At 46.9% G+C, this 21875-nt stretch overlaps 1 protein-coding gene across 3 annotated transcripts; it reads right to left on the reverse strand.

Moving 5' to 3' along the window:
• Nucleotides 1-17136: 17136 nt before the first annotated feature.
• On the reverse strand, nt 17137-21649 carry LOC136472383 (receptor homology region, transmembrane domain- and RING domain-containing protein 2-like). 3 transcript variants are annotated; one of them, XM_066470092.1, is made up of 6 exons: nt 21237-21649; nt 20898-21018; nt 20494-20720; nt 19824-20048; nt 19118-19522; nt 17137-18367 (listed from the first exon to the last, which is right to left on the reverse strand). In XM_066470092.1, the coding sequence occupies exons 3-6, from the start codon at nt 20633-20635 to the stop codon at nt 17619-17621; spliced, it is 1521 nt and encodes a 506-aa protein (XP_066326189.1). In that variant the 5' UTR covers nt 20636-20720; nt 20898-21018; nt 21237-21649; the 3' UTR covers nt 17137-17618. The 3 variants fall into 3 exon arrangements, with proteins under 3 accessions (XP_066326189.1, XP_066326187.1, XP_066326188.1); XM_066470090.1 differs by lacking the exon at nt 20898-21018; XM_066470091.1 differs by lacking the exon at nt 20898-21018 and having other exon boundaries at nt 20494-20736.
• Between the last annotated feature and the right edge of the window lie 226 nt (nt 21650-21875).

Here is a 21875-nt window from a genome sequence, read left to right on the forward strand (position 1 = left end):
CTCCAACATATTTGCTGGAAAAGGGTGTTGATCAATTTTCATCGGCTTCTAGGCCTTGGAAGTACCAAACTTAATTCTCCCAGATTCAATAGCCGATTGTAACTGTTGCCTGAACACCTTGCACTCATTTGTACTGTGTGAAGTTGCATTGTGCCATTTGCAGTACAAGATCTTCTTCAACTCTTCTACCGATGGGATCACATGATTAGGTGACAGCTTAATTTGGCCCTCTTAAAGCAGAAGATCGAATATTTTGTCGACCTTGGTGATATCAAAGGTAAACTTTTCTAGTTCTTTCTGACCAAAGGGACAAGATATCGGCTTTTTATTCTTAACCCACTCAGCTAAGCCAATAACTGGTTCTTCATCAGAATCAGAATCTCCTACTTCTTCAACAAATGATACTTTTTTTACTCCAATTCTTTTTAGGCTCAAAAACCCTAGTATCTTGATCAGAGATCCTTTGCACAAGATGACTGAGGCTTTCAAACTCCTGAGAAGCATATCTGTCTTTAAGATGTGGCAATAACCCTTGGAAAGCCAGATCGGCAAGCTGCCGATCATCCAGCACCAGACTGTAGCACTTATTTTTTACATCTCGTAGCCTTTGCACAAAGCTTTCCACCGATTCATCATTATGTTGTCTCAACTTTACTAAATCGGTAAGCTTCTTTTCATGGATTCCAGCAAAGAAATACTTATGAAATTATTTTTCTAGATCAACCCAAGTAATAATAGAATTTGGTGGTAATGAAATGAACCATGTAAATGCCAATCCAGACAAAGATGATGAAAATAATCGAACTCTTAATTCATCTCTGCTAGCTGCCTCTCCACATTGAATAATGAAGCGATTGACGTGTTCCATTATTGATGTATCATCTTGCCCAGAGAATTTAGTGAAATCTGGTACCTTGTACCGATTTGGGAGAGGAATTAAATCATATGCAGGAGGGTATGGAGTCCGATAAGAATAAGTATTAACCTTGGGTTTTATTCCAAACTGATCCTTCATAATCTCTGCTATCTTATCGGCCCAAAAAGCATCAGCCTCCTGCTGACGGACTAGCTGAATTTCTATGGGGGGTGCCTGCTGATATCCCTTCACATATCTTTGTGGCCCACGATCTCCAGCAATCGGCATATTTGTCGTTACTTGTGGTCCATTAACCTGCTGGAAAGGATTCATCGGCTGAGTTACCGATGCTTGATTCTGGAAACTAGCTTGCACATGACCTTGTTGAATCCCTGCAACCTGCTGGTTTTGCTGAACTATATGTTAAATAGGTAACTGTCCTGACCAACCATTATTAGAACTCATCGGTACAAAACTTACCGATGGCTGGTAATTTGCTAACATTGTTGGATAATTATAGCCAGCTTGAGGCATGAACTGAACCCCAGTTTGACTCATAATAGGGGCTTTCTGCTACATCGGTAGTAAGCTTGCCGATGGATTTGAACTGGGTGTTTGAACCAAAGGCATCTAGAAACCTCCTGGAGTTGGTTGCACAGTAGTTGCTGTGGCACATTGAGGCACTTGAGCCATCGGCGAAATAGCCGATGGTATAGAAGCTTTTCCTACTGCATCAAACACTTGGGGTAACCCAGGATTGAAAGCAGATGACTCCGGAGGCATACCATATCCCCACCAATTAGTAGGAATCTGGCTATTCTAAGACACAGGGCCTGACATAGCTGATGCCGCTAGATCTGTATTAAGCTGAACTCGTCCTCCTGGTAGCACCGGATCTGATCATATCGGTGTAGATTGAATATTAGGTAAGCCTGCCGATACTGGAGGAGAAGTAACTTCTGTACCTACAACGGCCGAGGGAGCTGATGGAGTATTGATAGATGCCAGCTCTAGTTGGTGATAGGCAGGCCCAACGTAATGCAGTGACGCTTGTCCTTCTTTGAGAGTTCAAACCACAGCATTATGAACAGTATTGGACAGCATATTGGAATGATTAATCAAAGCATGATTTACTGCAGAATTAACCATCTCTTGAAGTTTACCAGGATTGGAGTCAAAGGTAACCTGCCGAGGCAACGGCAAATCTTGCTTCTGGATGACTTGTCCACTCTTGTTCAGGCTAAACGATTTCAGACAAAGCTGCCTGTATTCTTCTACAGCCTTTTCCATAGCCTGCCTCTGCTCTTCCTTAAGATCTTCCTCTGATACCGTGATAATGTTCCCTGAATCGATCTCGGAATTGAACATATTGATCGGATTGATGGGTCCCACTAGGCGTGCCAAAAGATGTGTTGATGCAAAAGTGGATCTGCAAACACAAAGGGCTAATACCCGAATCGATATCCAAAGCGTGCCAGTCGATTTGACCTGTTAATCGACAAGGATGAAAATACGAGCACTTTGGTCCTGACAACAGCGATACGCCCGAAAGTCACGGCCAAGAGGTACTCACACGGAACTCGAGAATCGCCGAAGGTCACACTAAAGCTATGCAACTCGCCGAATCAATGAGAACTCGTAAGAAAGGAAAAAATATGCAAATTGATGAAGTCGCTGAAAAGTAAGTAGATGCAAATAGTAGTAAAAATTGGTTTTGATATTGATCGATATATCTATTACATTGCCCCTCAATCTATATTTATACCCTGATCTAAAGAGACATAACCAAACACAACTAGGACACCAAGTCCATATCTAAGGAAACACGTGACTCTCACATGAATCATACTCTAACAAACATAGAAAAGGAAATCAACTCCTATCTATTTCCCTGTCCGCCTCGATTACGATGGAAATCTCATTGACCTCCTTTCCATCGGCATACTTCCTATTTCATCGGCAGTAGTCTTCAAGCCTTCCTTCATCGGCATCGACAATAACATTTCCAACCTTATCGGCAATGCTCGAGTCTAAATCAACCTCTCCATCGATCACCACCATTCATCGGCAACCATCTTTACAAGCTAATTTTCATCGGCTGTCAGTGTATGCAGTAACTTTCCTCCTGCTGATTAGCCCACTCTGATCATTTTGACACGTGCAAAAAATGGTGTCAATAGAGGCGGTTAGGGCGTTCTTCAGCGGCGGTCGGGATAGGGGCAAGGCCAAGCGCGAGGACCAAGGTGAGGGCCCCTCCACACAAAAGGGTAAGAAGAACAAGATGGATCAGCGCTGACTGGCCAACCCAGCTTTGGTCGCCATGGCCGACCGTGTGGGCAAGCAACCCTAGCAGGGCCAGTCAAACCACTTCGACAAGCTCATGGAGAGTCCATGCACCAACCATGCCTATCCCGCTAAACGTCTCTACAAGGACTATGAGCTCCTCAAGCGCTTCCTACGGCAAGCCGCCAAGCCAAAGGAAATAAAAGGAAAGGAAAGGAGGAGGTGGCCAAAAAAGGAGGTACGGCAGGCAAGGATGAAGATGGCTTCCCTAACCTTGAGGAATGCCTCATGATCTTTGGGGGGTCTGATGCCATCCACTCTAAGTGCTAGCACAAGGTACGCTACAGAGAGGCGTGCACCGCCGAGTCGGCCATCCCCTCTTTCCTTAGCTGGTCAGACTCCTTGATCACTTTTGATTAGATAGATCATCCTTCCCACGTTGCCTGACCGAGTTGCTACCCGCTCATCATCGATCCCATCATCCGCAAGAAGTGCCTCACCAAGGTGCTGATGGATAGAGGCAGCGGCCTCAACATTCTCTACGTCGACACCCTCGATGCCATGTGCATCCCCCGATCGAAGCTCTACCCAGTGAGCTATCCCTTCCATGGCATGATCCTAGGAATGCAAGTGTACCCACTCGGCCAGATCAACCTGCCCATCACATTTGACGGCCGAGCCAACTTCTACTCATAGGTCCTGACCTTCAAGGTGGACTTTTCAGGGTCCTACCATGCCATCTTGGGCCAGCCATGCTACACCAAGTTCATGGCGATCCCCAACTACACCTACCTCAGCTAAAGATGCTGGGACCGAACGGTGTCATCACCGTGGGTAGCACCTTTTCGCACGCCTACACATGCGACCACGAGCATTACAAACTTGCCACTACCATCATCAACTCTGTCGAGCTCCTAGAGCTGGGGAATTTGGTGACTCCAGCAGTCCCCGATTGCAATGAGCCAATCTCCTCAAGCGCCTTCCATCTGACTAAGGAAACCAAGGCAGTGGGGATCGACCCTACTGACCCGACCAAGATGGTGCGGATCAGGACCAAGCTCTTGGCCAAATAGGCAAGCGAGCTTGCCGACTTCCTACACACATACCATGGGAGGTTGCCGAGCATGCATTATGCCTTGTCCTAGGCTCAAAGCCCACCAAGCAACGCCTGCGTTGCTTTGACTGGCTATCAACCGGATTCATCAAAGAGGTATACCACTCTGACTGGCTAGCTAATCCTGTTCTTGTGAAAACAAAGAATGGGAAATGGAGAATGTGTGTTGACGATAGTGGCCTCAACAAGGCGTGTCTGAAGGACCATTTTCCTTTGCCACGCATAGACCAGATAGTCGACTCCACCTTAGGATGCGAAATCCTCTCCTTTCTAGATGCCTACTCAGTTTACCACCAGATCATGATGAAAGAGTCAGACCAGGTCATGACTTCATTCATGACCCCATATGGTTTGTACTACTATAAAACCATGCCTTTCGGTTTGAAGAATGCTGGTGCCACCTATCAACGGTGCATGCAGCAATGCTTCGTCGACCAAATCGACCCACCCGACCAACCTGACCAAGTTGAGCGGACGAAACCAACAATCGCCATCTATGTAGATGAAGTGGTGGTGAAAATGGCTTAAGCTAGCAACCTGATCACAAACTTGACCGCAACATTCGCGAACCTCTGAAGGTTTAGCGTCAAATTGAATCCCAAAAAATGTGTTTTTGGGGTTTCGATGGGGAAGCTACTCGAATACATCATGTTTGAGCGCGGCATCAAAACCAACTCCAAAAAAATCATGGCCATCTCTAATATGGGCCCTATACGCAATGTCATGGGCGTACAGAGGCTCACCGGCTGTTTGGCCGCCCTGAGCCAGTTCATCTCCTGACTAGGCAAATGGGGGATGCCTCTCTACAAACTTCTCAAGAAGACAGACACATTCATCTAAACAGAGGAGGCACAACAGGCTTTGGAAAGCCTCAAAGCATCACTAACGTTGGCCCCACTCCTCGTCGCTCCTGAACGGGGAGAATCCCTCCTCCTCTATGTCGCGGCAAGCAACCATATTGTTAGTGCCGCCCTCGTCATCGAAAAGGAGGAGCTAGAACACCCCTAAAGGTCCAATGATCGGTGTACTTCATCGATGAGGTACTCATCGATGCCAAAGTTCGCTACCCCTAGGTTCAGAAGCTTCTGTACACCATGCTGATGAGCGACCTAGAAGCTCTTGCACTACTTCATTGACCATGAGGTCATGGTCATCACCTCGTACCCACTTAGGGTGGTCATATGTAATGGCTGAATCTCTAAGTGGGCTCTCAAGCTCATGGGCCATGACATTAGGTGTGTCCGCCACATTGCTATTAAGTCTCAGGCTCTTGCCGACTTCATCGATGAATGGACAGAAGTCTAGCTCCTGACCCCGGATGTCACCCATGAGTACTGGACAATGTACTTCAATGGGTCAGTCATGGTGCCTAGCTTGGGGGCTGGAGTGGTTCTGATCTCTCTGAATGGGAGCAGGCTCCGCTATGCGATCCGTCTCTATTTTTTAGCCTTGAACAATGTCGCTGAGTATGAGGCCCTCATCAATGGACTCCATATCACCATCGAGCTCAGTGCCATGTGGCTATATGTCTGCGGTGACTTAGAGTTGGTCATCGACCAAGTCATGAAGGAGTCCTCCTGCAAGAGCCCTCTTATGGTGGCATATTGCCAGGAGGTGCGCAAGCTCGAGGATAAGTTCTGAGGAATTGAACCGCATCATGTCCCTTGAAAGGACAATGATGCTACCAACTTCCTTGCAAAATTGATGGCCAGACAGGAACCACCCACCAACGAGGTATTTGTAAACAACCTCCATGAGCCGTCTACCCACATCCGAGAGGATCTGACCCTGATGCGCTCCAACACTAATTTGGCACTCGAGGGCTCTGACCCCTCGACGTGCCTCGACCCTGACCAAGTGCTCGGGGGCTCCGACCTTGGTGCCTCCATGGCAACATCTCCCGGTGACATTGTCGTGATGGCACTCGATTTGATCAACTAGAGAGCACCACTGTTCGCCTACATCCTCAAGGAGGTTCTCCCACCAGAAAGGACTGAAGCGCGACAAATCACTTGATGCGCCAAGACGTTCATCACCATTAGTAATGAACTTTACAAACATAGTCATCGGGAGTACTCATGAAGTGCATCCTAACCAACCACAGGAAATAGCTCCTCCTCGAGGTCCATGCTAGAATCTGCGAACATCATGTGGCCCCAAGGTCACTGGTCGGGAAAGCCTTTCGCCAAGGTTTCTACTAGCCCACTGCACTCCAAGATGTAGAGGAAGTGGTCCACAGGTGTGAAGGATGCCAATTCTATGCTCGGTAGACTCATCTACCAGCGTAAGAGATTCAGACTATCCCCATAACCTAGCCATTCATGGTCTAGGGCCTCGACATGGTTTGACCCCTCAAAAAAGCCTTGGGTGGCTTCACTCACCTACTTGTGGTGGTGGACAAGTTCACCAAGTGGATAGAGGTGAAGCCCATCACCAATATCCGCTTAGAAGAGGTGGTCAAGTTCTACCTTAACATCATCTATCGATTTGGTGTTCCTAATTGTATCATCACCGACCACAGAACAAACTTCACCGAGAAGAAGTTCTTGGACTTCTGTGATGGATATGGCATCAAGATCAATTGGGCCTCGGTCGGACATCCACGTACAAATGGTCAGGTCGAGCAGGCCAATGGCATTGTCCTCCAAGGACTCAAGCCCTGCATCTTCGACCGATTCAAAAAAGTATGCTGGGCGATGGGTTGTAGAGGTCCTAGTGATCCTCTAGAGCCTGAGAACGACCCCAAGGCCTCCTTGAGCCTTGCCTTGGTAAGGGCAAGATCAGACTCCACCGACAAGCCTCTCTTCTTGAGCAGGTGCCAGAGCTTCACCTCTTCCTCATCACAAAGGATGAACCGGGCCTTTCTCGGCTCGCTAGGGCAAGGCCACACTAGCTCATGGGTCACCCTCGAACCGCTGGAAGATCCAGCCATCACAGTATCATCGCGACGACTAGATCATCATCAACTCCTAGGACGATGAGATGGTTGGCGGCTCCACCCCGATGTCTTCCTCGCCATTGAAGGGGATGTTCACCACCAGGACTCCATGGCTCACCGCTAGCTACTCTACCTCCAAACTGGCTGTGGTTCCTTCAGACCCCTCCAGCATTGACCAAGCGAGCGAACCATGCGCTCCTCCGCTGGGCGAGACAGAGAGCCTAGTTTCCCTCCTCTCCTCCTCTGCAATCATTGGGGGAGGGACCACAAGAGTCACCTCTGACCCGACCTCCACCGTCACCATGGGGATCGCTACCATCACCACCGCCGCTGCTACCGCTGTCCTCATAACCAGCCGGGAAGACGCAACCACCATTAAGGAAGGTCGAGCCGCCGCCAACCTACTTCCTTCGTCGCTTGTCACGACCTACTGTAGGCTGGGTCTCCACTCTTCTTGCATGGGAGGTGGGGAGATCCCTAGTCCTGCTAGCCCCTGGTCGCTGTCAAACAAGCGTAGGTTAGTCACACTCAAAAACTATAACTATGAGAACAAATGGGAGCATGAATCCATACCCAGATGAAAGTGGTAGAACCCTGAAGCCCCGACTGGCTGACGATGAGCCGACTGGACAAGGATCGCTCGCGGGTCACGACCCATGCCCCCTCACATCAGCCAAGGGAAGAGGCAATCCGGCCGGTCCCCATTCGGCCCATGAATGACTGTGACCACTAGCTCGTGGCGAAACCACCAGAGCAACTGGTGGGGCATCTCCTCGTTGGGGGTCCTGCACATGCGTTGACCCTGAAGATGTAGGGGAATGATCATGTCCCCTGACCGACTAGCGTGCTCTGCCACACTCGGAGTAGGGGACCACGAAGTCGATGATGCCTCCAAAGGGTGCGGTGACCGCGCCCACTTCGCCTCTCATTCGAGGGCAGTGTCTTCACTCACGGCGTGCTTCCTCGATTCAGGAACATCATTGCGCGTCTCTATACCATGCCCGCCACCGATGGATGTGGCCATGGGCTCATGGTGCTCCACCAAGGTCACGGTAGCACCACTGTCTCCTTCGTCCTCTAAGGCACTCATGTCATCACCCATCTCTGTGGGCTCCTCTAACTCAAGCTCCGCCTCCACGTCGCTTTGGCTCTCGCCTCCTAGACCCACCGGTTGATTTCCTTCTCCTTATCGAACCTCCTCTAGACCTTCTTAGCTTTCTTCTTCTTCTTGGCAAGCGTGTCCTCCCTCTGGATAGCTTGCCAAACCATGCCTTTCAGTCCTCTTAGAAGATGCGGCCAGGATTAATAGCCCGTGAGTCCCTTCAAAATGGGCAACTCAAAATCAATCAAAACATCAAACCAAGAAGGAAAAGGTCATGGGAAACGAGGCACAACCACAAGCAATTGACCCTTTGCCTTCCCAGACAAGGTTTGGAGGAGCCCACCGATGTAATCTCCATCAAGGAGACGCTAATGGGTCACCCAAGTCGATTGAATAGCTTGGGTGGCTACCAAGAGACAAGTAAGGAGCAGTGGGATGCCCCATGTGGGTTATGCCGACCCCATCATGAACGACAGATATGGATCCCACTCGGACATATCCAATAGGAGCACCCCGAACCCATCACTCGAGCCATCGAGGTAAATTTACCAACCCTCATTCTACTTTCCCAGTGCATGAGCATTCATTCATCCAACCTCATATATGCATTCATACATTCAGTCACATATTCATCCATACATTCATCCCATACATCCAAGCATTGCATATGCAATTGTTGCATCACGACCGCTTCGTATCGTGTCACAAAGCGATAGTTGTCTCATTCAATATGAGCAACAACCGACCGGGGTTCAAAGGCCAGCCTGCAAAGGGCTCGAGGCTGCCTTGCATCAAATAGAGCCAGGGGAGAAAACACAGATGAGCCCTAGCAGCCTTCACCCAATCCACTTAGAAGCAGATAGGGTCATCTTGACATTCTTGTTCAATCCTGACCTCAAGCCATACCCATAGAATCTCCATCAAGGGGAGGCCAGCGGGCCACCTGAGTCGATCTCTGGAATGGCTCAGGCATCTATTGGGAGGTGGGTTGAGGAGCAGTGGAATACCATATGAGGGCTATGTTGACCCCATTACGAACGATGGACCCAGATTCCACTCGGACATGCCCGTTATTAAGCTCACCGAGCGTGTCACTTGAGCCATCGAGGCAAGCGACGTTAGCTCAACCCCTCTGGTTGCAAAAACCATGGATGGGGTGACGCACAAAACTCGACCGACCCTTACCGAGCCCAACGAGGCTCGGGGGCTCGAGCCACCTGACCCTAACTCGGGAGTCCAACCGACCGCACAGGTTGTGGTCAGAACAGACATGGGTGAACACCTAGACCGGAAGGAACACAAGAATCCATAGCCCCAGAAAGGAGTACCAAGGTGCTCAACCTCCTACCGACTCTCCAGCCGGCTGTAGGCTTGGGGGCTACGCCCACCTCCATCTCGCCCAACCCTTAGGTTCACACTCCATCTTGCCCGACCCTAAGGCCATGGGCTCCGTCTCACTCGACCCCTCAGGTTTGGGCTCCGTGTGTGAACAGCCCCTTCATGGCTTCATAGAAGTCCCAAAGGGGCTTGGGGGCTCCTATTGGGTTTATAAACCTAGGGTCCCCAATGGACCTGCTTCCCTACAAAACCTAGCCCAATAGGCAGCACAGCGACAACACATGCCTAGGTCGGCCTAGATACATAATGACAGGCTGAGACAATGATCCAGTCCTAGACCAGAAGGCCTGGCCAAGGTGGAACCGTAGTCTGACTCTGAGCACTTTCTCCGCCTGAGGATACGCTGGACCTCTGCTCGCTGCTCTTTCCTAATCGACATGGTCGGGGCCAACTGGGAATGACCTATCGGGGACGCCCACTCGGTGAGGGCCCGGGGATCAGGCAAAGCAGATAAGGTAAGGCGCTCAAGTCAACCACAATACCAAGGACCGTACTCTGCCATCCCTGCGCACCTACGGGATAGTGTTTCTAGGCCATGCCATACGGGCACTATACAACTTTCCAGATGTGTCAGAGCACAAACAATATTATAGGTGCTGATGTTTGCTGCACCAAGCAAACACGGTGGAGCCTGCCAGATGCGTCTGAACATAAACAGTATTGTGGACACCGACAACCATCTCATACCCGACAGCGTAGGCAACAAGACTAGGTAGCACATGTATACACTTTTTCTCTTTCTCTCTGACTTGTAAGGCCATCCCTTTAAACTATAAAATGGGATGCGCTCTCTCCTAACTGGAGGGGCTAGACGATTCGAGGACTCAATGACCTGAGGACTCAAATAGCTCAATATCTCTAGAACTCGATAGCTACACAGAGCATGCGCTCCAATACTTAGCACACGTTAGAGCACCCATCACTCTCGCCCATTCAGTTTAGAGTCCGACTGGGCCTTTAACTCCCCCCTTTTTATTCCTACTCATTTATAACCCCACAACAAACTTCGAGCACCTAGGCTTAGGAATAAAGTCACCAAGGGTATATTGCCTAAACCAGTATAAATCCTATGTCATTGAGTGATAGGCCACATCTAATCACAATGCACGACAAAACTATAAATATTTACTTGTTGGTCAAATTTCGCACCGACACTATGATTCCATAATACTCTAGAGCATTGTCTGATTCATCAAAAGAAGTTACACAAACACCACTATTGATAGTTGTTAACCCTACTCTTCCACTCTCATATTTCTTTGAACAAAATCTATAGCCATTGTCATCATAACACCCATAGGACCTAACTCGAGGGCAGTAACCATAGGATATTTAGAACGGAGCATTATGAATGCTAGCTGATTTCAAGCACTGAAAAAACACAAATTATGTGATAAGTTTTTTTTATCATAATTCACAATGTTGGAATAGAAAAAAGGCTGAAGTGTCTGAGAAAATTACTTGCTCTTTGAACCAATCAAAAAAATTTGGACCAGATTGTATACCACTGATATTTTTCCAACCATTTAACCTTAAATCATGATGTTGCTGGTCTGTGGGAGCCATACGGCTCTTCCACTATTCATTATCAAAGTGTCTACATGAACAAAATTCTTGTTATGCCTAGATAATAAAAAATCTATAACAGAACAGTAATGACATTTTTGGTAGAACATACGTGAAGAAAGCATCCATCTCCGGCATGTTTGTCAATATGTATAGAAAAGCAACCTTGTACTCCTTGTTTGAGAGTTCATGAACACCTCTAGGGCTCATTCAATGACCCGGGCATTTAAAAATGTTAAGGTCACATGTACCTTGAAATGAAGATGCACAATCATCATAGCGAGGCACCTTATTTCTAACAGATGGAGCATGGGGTCTAAAATATAGACTTAGTGTATTTGCAGCCTCTTCAACAAGAAATGCCTCAACATGAGCCTTATTTCTTACATTTTTCCTAAGTTTTTGGATACACCTACGAAGTGAGAGCAACATATTACAGATAGCTAACTTACGGTCAGTGACATAAATAAACTAGTTATTTGAATATTTCTAGATTTACCTCTCATACGGATAGCACCAACGTGCTAGGAAAGGACCACCTAATCGTGCTTCATAAGGCAGATGTATGATGAGATGTTGCATAACATTGAAGAAACTAGGAGGAAATATCTTCTCTATTTTGCAAAGAAGCACAACAACATTCTCTTCTAGAGAGCAGACAACATATTTTCTAAGCTCTTTGGCACACAATTGCCGATAGAAGAAACTAAGCTCAGCCAAACAATGCCACACATTATCTGGCAAAAACCCACGAAACACTACAGGAAGCAACCTTTCCATAAAGATGTGATAATAATGACTTTTTAGTCCACCCTCCTCGCGTGATACCCCCCAATGACGCCAGCCCTGTGGAGGCCATGGGTCTTTAGGAACGTGATGGCCTCGAGGAGGTCGCGCATCCTCTTCTCCTTGATAGGTGGCCCCCACGGCCATGACGGTGGTACCTCTTCGACCAGGCGCTCGGAGAAGATCGGCAAGGGAGCGGCAGGGTTGTTCTTTAGGTAGAACCAATGCGAGTGCCACCCCTTGTTGGATCTAGAGAGCTAGCAGGGCATGTACTTGGCTGCCCGCTGCCCCCAGAGGTGGATGCCCACGCATCCCATCGGCACCAGGGTCTCCCGGCCTCTCTCCTTCTTCTTGATCAAGGAGATGGAGAAGAAATATCTCCACAGCTCGAAGTGGGGCTCGATCCCTAGGTACCCCTCGCACATAGCAATGAAGGCCACGATGTGTTGGATCCCATTGGGGTTCAAGTGTTGTAGCTCGATCTGATAATGGTGCAGCAAACCCTAGAAGAATGGGTGAGGAGGAACCATGAGTCTGTGGTCATGGAAGGGCGCAAAGGAGATGATGTAGCCATCGAGCGACGCCGGTGCATCCTCATGGTCGGGCACGAGCCACTCCACCGCATCAGTCCTCCCGCAGAGAAGGCCACGCTTGATGAGGCCCTCCATGCGTGCATGGGTAACATCGGAGCGGTACCACAAATCCATGGAGGATGGAGGTGGCTGCGGAGAAGTAAAGGCGGTGGTGGAGAAGCGAAAGCTACAGATCTAGGGCTCCAGCAGCGGATTAGCAAGCACGACAGATCGGAACGGTGGTGGTGGAGAAATGAAGTAGGTAAGGCTGTGGTTTTGGTGTGCAGAAACATGAAGGGGGAGGCCGCTATTTATAGGACAGAGCATGGCGAGAAGGTGAACCATCCACCTAGATTCACGCGCCCACTGTGACGCGTCACATCACCTCCCTTCGAAGATCGTGCGCACGCTATCTCTGGTCGCGCCCTCAAAGGACATGCTAGATGATGGTTTGTTCGGTCGATGGGCCAAGAACCGTCACATGTAAAGAGGGATACAGACCTAAAAATGCTCCTATGGCCCATTTAGGACTGAGAGTTCGAAGGCTGCCTCGCCGATGGGTTCACAGCCGCTCCGGGGCACCCTTAGAGCGAGGGGTGGAAAGGGATGGGCCTACTAGTAGTTAGTACCCTGGCACACGAGCGCTGTAGGCATCTTGGCCCATGTTCGAGTCTTGGTTGGTTTCCAGTCCATGGTTTTTCCTCGAAGAAAGGCAACAAGCCCTTGGGACCGGCCAACCGGACCCAAGAACTATATGGATTGGCCACCAAGAGTCTGGAATCGGTCACCAGCTGACCCATGCCAGACCCCCACGAATAGGAAGCCGGGGCCCCACTTGGACTAGCCCATTAATAGCTCACCGAGCACCATGTTTCGTCCATTGAAGAAAGACGTGGCACGGCTCAGCCCCTCCGTTTTATCAAAAAACGCTTGAGGGATGACGATCACAAAGACGAGCTAGCCCTCGACTGGACCCCTGCTACGCGCGGGGGCTCGAGGGAAGTTAGACTCGCAAGGAGACCGAACGCGAGGTCGCAGTACGACGGCGGACTGATCAGATCCTAGGGGACCAGAATCAAGAAAAATCTTTCCGACCTCCTGAATCCTACGGTTACATGACCCCAAGAAGACTGATCGCAACAAAAGGGAATCGCCGTCCTACCAGGACATGCCATAGGCTACCAAAAGAAGGCCAAGGCCCTCAGAGTCCTCCCATCAAAAAAGCCTCCAAAGGAGTATTCTACTCCTCCGCATGCTCGAAAGCTACTGTCGGGTATCAATATTAGGGATATCCAAAGCAAGGGACTTAGAGCCCATGTTGACTCCCCTGGATGGCTCGAGACGTATTAAAAGGTCTCGCCTGACCCCAAGGTCATGGGCTCCATCTCGCTCGACCTTGAGGCCACGGGCTATGCCTCGCCCGACCTCGAGGCCACGGGTTCTGTCTCCCCTGACCCTTTGGGTGCGGGCTCCGCCTCGCCCGACCCCTAGGAAGTGAGCTCCGCCTCGCCCGACCCCCAGGAAGCGGGCTCCGTCTCGCCCGACCCCTTGGGTGCGGGCTCCATCTCGCCTGACCCTAAGGATGTGGTTTCTATCTCGTCCGACAGGAGGTCATACCGTCGCCAACCACTCTAGGTCCAAGCGTATGGGCCTGGGTCAAAACACTAACGCTAGGGAAGAGGCTGGCATGCCTCGATGTAACCCGTGGCCATGACAGACCATACCTAGGGATTCACATCAAGAACAGTGTCGGACGTGCCAGTGTTGTTCTGCTTAATCCTCGTACGGACGCTGACAGGCGCGTCCATTCACCACAATGTCCGCCGGGACAGAATGGAACGCCATGACCGGCAGATGACTCCTGCGCATGGCGCCAGTGACGATCAGGGCCAAGACATGGAGCCATCCCTGTTGACATCTACAGGATCAGCGGGATCCGCATGAAGAAGAAGAAGGACCCGACAACCCTGGAAGGCTTCTTCTCTCTCGTTCTTCTACTTTTTTCTCCTCTGTAACCCGCGCTTTCCCTTCGCCTATAAAAGGGGAAGCAGGGATCGAGATCCGGACAGGAGAGATCGAAGCACAAGAGCACGACACGAGCACACGGCTGAGCGGCAAGCGAGCTTTCAGCACCCGTTCACTTTTTCCACTAGAGACTTGGGCTCCTCTCCCTCTCTCGCATGTTTATAACCCCTACTGCAAACCAAGTGCCGGTAACACGAGCAGCAGCGAACTGGACGTAGGGACGTTCCGCCCGAACCAATATAAACTCTTGTGTCCTCCGAGCACACCATCCGAGCCAGACGCGTAAATATAAATTTACTCGTCGTTAGTCCGAAAACACCGACAGTTAGCTATTGGGGAGTGTGATTACTTGTACATTGAATTCAGCATATTCAAGAGAAAAGAAACCTTGAACTCAGATTGAGACATACGTTGTGCACAGTTGCCGCCGCTTTGCGTCCATGTCTTAACAACAGTTGGACTTCATGCATCATGTGCCAAAAGTGCTGCTGTATGGGGAGTTGTTTCCAGGTGCTTTCCGAATGCTTGTATCATTTGTGCTACTGTTTTCCCATGTTTGAGCATGTTTTTGCTTGTTTAAGTTTCAGGAGGAAGCTACATATTTCCTTTTAGCCCATAAAGTTTATCTTACCATGACAATAAAAATACTTACTGTTGATCATACATGTAGGTTTTTCCCCAGTTGCACGTGTCCTTGTTTTGTTCCTCCCTGTAGTTCATTACTAGTTCAGCTCTTGGAGAAGCTGGCTGGCAATGAGACTGGACTACTGCAGGGTTTTAAGTTGCTGCTTGATCTGTCTATGCAACTTGAACTTTCAAAGGCTGCCGACTGCCCATTGCTTGGCAAGAGATCTTGTGTGTTGCTAGTGAGCACAATGGGCCAAAGTCAAAGCAGCTGGGACTGGAAGAGTGGAAGTTGTTGAAAGGTACACATGGTGGAAACTCCCGTGTATTTTTGTAAAGGAAAGATGGTATTCAGATAAGCCAATGGTGCCCATATGTTCCAATGAAAAAAAAAACACTATCCATATAAGCCTGTTCTTCGTATCGTGGATTATTTACTGCTGGCTGGTTTGGTGTGAGAGAAAAACACTGTTTCCAACTGAAAATTTACGATCGTTTACGAGCAAGCGAACAGGCTAGGCAGAAGTACATCCATTGATCCAGAAATCCTAAGACCATCAATATGCGTGTGATGCACTAAACTTTACCCTTGGGGGCAAACTAGCAAAAGTCTCCGATGAATTGCAGTTGGCCAAGTACCAGATCCAGAACCATTATGGAAATGAACAGGAGGTTATTGGTATACAGTTGGGTTGGGACGTTGGGTTGCATCTTCGAATTCAACCATCATGCATAATTATCTAGTGAGTTCCGTTCCCTGTGCATCAACTGCTTCCACAATAGTTTCTTGTGCTTTGATATAACCCTACTTTTTTTCGTGAGATTGATAGGTGTTTTTACGAGGCAGGTATGCAATACAACCAGCGGATAACTTTTGTATGGTAACATTACCAATATGCTGATGGAGAAACTTTCAAGTTCACCACAGGAATAACTTCGCGGGCAAACATGTGCAGATTCAGGATAGGGCAAAATACAGAGCATCTCCAGGAGTACCCAATATTTTCTTCCTAAAAATATAAAATTTTATAACTCCTAAAACAGTATCGGAAGGAATAAAGAAAGCCATCTCTAAGAGCTCCTAATAATCCACTTCTAAAATATAGAAGACAGTTTTACATCAGCAATCATATACTATTTCTAAATTATTCTAACCACTTTTATATATTCTTTCTCTCTTGTATATTTACATCAGAAACCATTTTCTACTCTTTATTCTTTCCACGCCCTTCCACCTTTAGATTGGCCAACAAACACGCGCAGGAGAGAGAGATACGTACGACTCGGAAGAACGTAACTTTACACGAAACATAGTGACTTTTCCTAAGTTCTAAAATATTAGGAGGATGGATTAGGAGTTGTTGAATTAGAGTTTTTTCTCATCTTGCTAAAAAAACATGGATTAAGAAGAGATTTAAAGAACTCTTGATACGCTCTTAGTTCTTTGTCCAGCGCGTGTTTTTATCCGTGTGTTCTTTTTTCCTTCTCTTTTTACTTGTGGACTATTGTTAGAGGAATTTGTATGCTCAGTTGCTCAGTGACGTGTGAAGCAAACATATTTTCTCACCCTTTTTTACTTTGTGGGCTAATCCTATTCCTATTGGACAATCCATTGTTGATTCCAGTTTCTGTTGCAAAATGAATACATACTCGGTTTGTCCGCTAAAATGATCTCAAGCAACCACATAAATGAATGAAGCTGAAAGGTGCACATTATACCAGTTCATTTAACCGATCTCATTTTCAGCATTTCTTTCAGCTCATGGCTGCCATGGCAGTTTAGTCTGTTACTGCACAAGTGGTACCTAGAAATAGAGGGGTGTATCTATCTATACTACAGGATCTTCAATTCATCTACTAAACGGGAGAACAAGTGCCTCAGCCCCAAGGCTTTATTCTATTCAGATTTCAATGCCCATATGAACTAATTCAAAAAAAAAAGGAAATGTTACAGGCTCAAACCTCAATAGACAAACAGCATCTAGGATTCCTACAAAGCTGTATCAGTACACGCTAAACGCTCGTGAAACCAGACAGGCGCATTTGCTTCTTCAAGATGAAGCAACACATCAACTATTGAGCAGAAGCAACCTATGACAGAATTACATGCCTCAAAGTAGGCAAATCCAAAACTACTCCAAACTCCCTGTACACTCAGCAAGTAAAATTGCTCACATTCTGGGGTTGCCGATTCTCTCTTCTTACAAGCAGTTTTGTCACACCTTTTTTTATCATCATGGTGAATTATGTTGACGAGCTCAAATCCACATGTTAATTCGGTACCAGATAAGATTTCCCATGGGAGCTTACTGGAGCCACCATCAGTGTTAAAATGGTGAATCTTGCAGCAAGAATCAACACCCTGGAAGCGACTGAGATGACGTGTCAGAATCAGGGCAATGCTGCAGGTAGAGCTGACGGAATGACTGAGTTGATGCAAGAGCTGACAGATTTGTTTCCGAGTCTCCACCGTGCTGCAACTGGTTCTGTTGCGGTGACTGGGGCACCATGGTGAACAGGCTCGGGCCTGACAACGTGTAGTGCCTCAGGTAAGGATTCCGCTGCCCTGAAGATCCAAGGTAGTAACTCGGAGATCCATGGGACATGTGTGATGAGCCTATGTAACAACTGGGAGATCCATAGGCTGAACGGGAGATGTGTGGTGAGGTATTTCTGATGTCAATCGGTGGGGACAAGTGGCCACCGCACAAAGAGTGAGCAGATGCAAGGTGCGAAGTGCGAGACCATGAGGATGATATATTTGCAAGGTCCAAATCACTTCCGCTTGTGCAGATAGGAGATGAGTTTGCATAAAACCTAGGGTTAGGGGTGCGAGGGATACTGGAACCCGAAATGAAGTAATTGCAGGATATGGCCCGTGATGAAGGATGCCGGCTGATTGGCCTGGGGGGAGATGCTGCTACTGTAGACTGGAAGGAAGCCAAAGCAGTTGATTCTGGTAAGGGAATGGCAGATGATGAAAGCAAAGGGGTAGACTCTGATACAGGAGGGTTTGATGTTCCAGCATTTGCGTCACGCTTGCATACAGGGCAGAATGTTCTCCAGGAGGTGAGCCATAGGTCCACACAAGCTGCATGGAACTCTGCAAAGTGCAAAGTGAAACAACCAAGCCTCAGGTCATGAGTTAAGGAGAGATTTATAATAACAAGTATACCAGGTGATGTTTTAAATGCATGCAGCACTAGTTACATAGTGGAATCAAAGTTGCAACTAAAATTCAATATATGCATCATCACTAAATCAGAAAGCAAAATAAAGTTGTTGAATGCATGTGAAATGTTGTATAATAATATACAACCAAGCTGAAATCTCAAGCTGGCAAAAAAAATACAGAAGTATTGTGATTAATTTTTTTTGCCCTCTACCATGGCATTCTTTTACTACCATTCTTGTAGTGCTATTCTGCATTTGCATCTGTAATACCTACTTCCGCTTATCACAAATATTACTAACTTGACGCTTTTGGACAAGCAATATATCATTAACTTGACTTGAAAAGAAACAGTTATACATTGTGAAAGTAGTTTCCTTGATGAATCTAGAAGCTCCAAGCTAAAAAGGCTTGGCTTAGAACAAACCTAAATGGGTCATATTTGTCATTTGTGATGAAAAGAAGCAGTAAGAATAGTAAACAAAGCATAGACAGTAGTGCCAGCAAAAAAAAAGTTTGGGATAAACCTAGATGAACTTACATCTGTGATCAAAGGAAATAGTAAAGAGTAGTAAACAATGCATGGACAGTAATGGCTAGCAAGCCAGATTCAGCTCACATATAAAATGAATAGACCACAAACTCCCAAACATCAGTTAAATAAATGTGTGAGAAACATACTGTGTCGACAAGGTAGCACTCTTAGTTTTTCTCCAACACTGTAGTCTTCCAAGCAAATGGCGCATGTTGCTGATGTACAGTTGTCTTCTTGCACTTTTGTGAAAATAAGACTTGGCATTGCTTTAACTAATTGACTGCTCATTCCATGGAACTCCCGAGCTTGGGGAAGTGGAGCCCTGTCCCGTCTTATCTGGTGTCTCCGCACAAAGAAACAAGCAGCTAGGATAGCAGACATAGCAAGCAGTGATATAAATGAAATTGCCATGATTGACCAAGCTGAGTTCTCATATGTTGCTATTATCCACAACTCTGCATCAGTTTGACCTGAATATTTCTTCAGCTCCTCCCCTGATGCCTTAGAGACGAACACTGCATATATGTGGACTCCAGACGAGCTTCCAGCCACTGCAATAATCCTTGCTTAATTAATTGCAAATATATGCACTCACCAAGTACTCTAAATGGTAAAAAATTTACCATTAAGTTTGATAACTTCAGTTATCTACCTTTTAGGTTCAATGAAATTAATCTAATAGTTTAGAGCTGCTTTGCAAAATTACTTTTCCCCTTCTCAACAGTTTATAATGACTTGCAGCATTATGGACAAGAAATACTCAAATCCTTATAGAGCAACACCCCTTTATGCGCACTGATAAAGGATAACATGTAACTGCTATGGTAAAAAAAATGATGTCTGAATCATTACTTGAAACAAGGACGCCTTTGTCTTCATTGTCATATACTACAGCAGCCTTGAATCCAGCATTCTGTGCATTTCTAACTTTGTCATCGAATTGGCATCCACCTCTTATAACCAACGCAAATGGTGAGACAGAGCCTTTGATCGCTTTTGTTCTCAATGGACTGCATGCATCCATAGGTTCCACAACATAAAGTACACCATTTACACCTGAAGCTTTCACTGCTGGAGCTGCAGGAAGAGCGAAAAAGGTCAATAAGCATTTCATAAACAGATAGATTTGTTCAGGAACCCAGGTAACATTGCACATTATCGATCATAAAGATACAAAAATGATACTACTATATAAGAAGAAACTGGAAGAGCCATGTAACTAACAGGGCTAAAGAAAAAAAGAGATCAGCCCATTATTCACTAATCACTAAAAACAGGGCAATTTAGCAATAAAGAAAACAGAACATGACAGCAACAGCTAATTAAGAATGCGCTGGAGTGTGTGTTTGATGTTATGGGTTTCTTATACTGCTTTTTATCTTCTTTAATGACAAGCAACTCACTTGTGTGTTTGAGAAAAACAACAGCTAACTAGCTTTGCTTGTGTTGCCATTAGAATACCAGATTGATATTGACATGTACAGAGAGACATGGACATAGTGTAATAATGTGTAGCACTCACTAAAAGTTGCCTCGACGTCATCGAACGACAAGGTAGTGTTGTTCGCCATGAGTACAACATTGGAAGCTCCCAACTGAGCCATGAGGCAAATCATCAGAAAGAAACAAAGGGGAAATGATGTCCTTCCTCTTGGACATGCCATCTTGACAGAACCCTGATCCTTTGGAGCCAGCAATTGAACAGAAGGCACTGAGTACCAGGTCGAAAGCACCAATCACCTAATACACCTGCAATCATACATTACTAACATAAAAAAAAATTGAAATTAAAGAGAGGAATGGCGTAACTTCACAGTAACACTAACAGTCTGCACAGTTCTATCATCGCCCAGATAGTGAAGTAAGTGGTGGAGAGGCCTAGAATAACAAAATCATAGGTCAAAGTGATTCATTTCTATACACAACCTGCTTTCAAAAAGCAGGAGGGATTTCTTTTCCACAGTCATGAGAAAAGAGCACTCGATGACCCATCTAAAATTTGCCCGGAATCCAGAGTCGTCTCCAGGGGTACGAAAAGTGCAATGGCCTGGTTAAAAGATGGCAATTTGAGCACGAAATCACGCCCAAAAAAAGAAAAAAAAAAGCCTCTGAAAGCGGCATCAGTCCCGCCCCAAATTCCGCGGAGGAATCCCACGTCAAATCGGGTGAGGACGGCGTCTCCCGAAAATTGTTACAGAGCAGTAAAATCCAAATCTTTGCAGATTGCGCAAGAACGAACGCACCGGGGAGGAGAAAAGGCCGCACCTTTGACGGGAATGGTTTGGTCTTCCCAGCAGCAGCGTCAGCGTCAGCAGCAGCGGCAGGGGAGTGAGACGAGGAAGAAGATGAGTCGGCGCAGGAGAGTGGGGACTACAACTAGGAGGAATTAGCGGGTGGTCGAGATGGAGACGTCGGCTGCCATGAGAAATTTGCAGAGGATTTGGAGTGGCAAGGGGAGGAGGATGAAAATCCGCCCGCAGAAATCAGAATTGAAGGTGGTTTGGAATGGAAGGAAACAATTAGAATTGAACGAATGAATCTCTGATTTGATCTTTCCTTCTCACGGAGTACTATATAATATACCAATATAATATAATAATGCTGGTAGTATTATATTTATTTGTGTGTAGATGAATCTTGAATTGATAAAGAGGATGGTGAATGTTTTTTTTTCCTGCATCCGTTGCTTTGTCATCCGTCTCTATCCCTGCCGCGGTCCCACGGTCGGATATATTTACGCTAATAACACGCGGCGCCACCATTTGCCTCTTGCTATATATACGCACCTTCTAGGAAAATATCCATTGCTTTATTATTCTTAATTGATACTTATACTGACAAGAGCAGAAAAGAAAGAACTTAAATAAATGAATCAATCATCAATTGATTTAGGCTCGTGGCTGG

The sequence above is a fragment of the Miscanthus floridulus genome, chromosome 8 (assembly GCF_019320115.1).
Source record: "Miscanthus floridulus cultivar M001 chromosome 8, ASM1932011v1, whole genome shotgun sequence".
In the NCBI taxonomy this organism is placed as follows: domain Eukaryota; kingdom Viridiplantae; phylum Streptophyta; class Magnoliopsida; order Poales; family Poaceae; genus Miscanthus; species Miscanthus floridulus.

What these genes read in the sequence shown, in the direction of transcription:
- LOC136472383 (XM_066470090.1), bottom strand. Translation starts at nt 20,635, where the DNA reads ATGGCATGTCCAAGAGGAAGGACATCATTTCCCCTTTGTTTCTTTCTG. An exon ending in TGACGTCGAGGCAACTTTTA is followed by an intron (nt 20,049 to 20,493) that starts GTGAGTGCTACA and finishes CTCTTCCTGCAG; the next exon opens with CTCCAGCAGTGAAAGCTTCA. An exon ending in AGTGCTACCTTGTCGACACA is followed by an intron (nt 18,368 to 19,117) that starts GTATGTTTCTCA and finishes TGCACTTTGCAG; the next exon opens with AGTTCCATGCAGCTTGTGTG.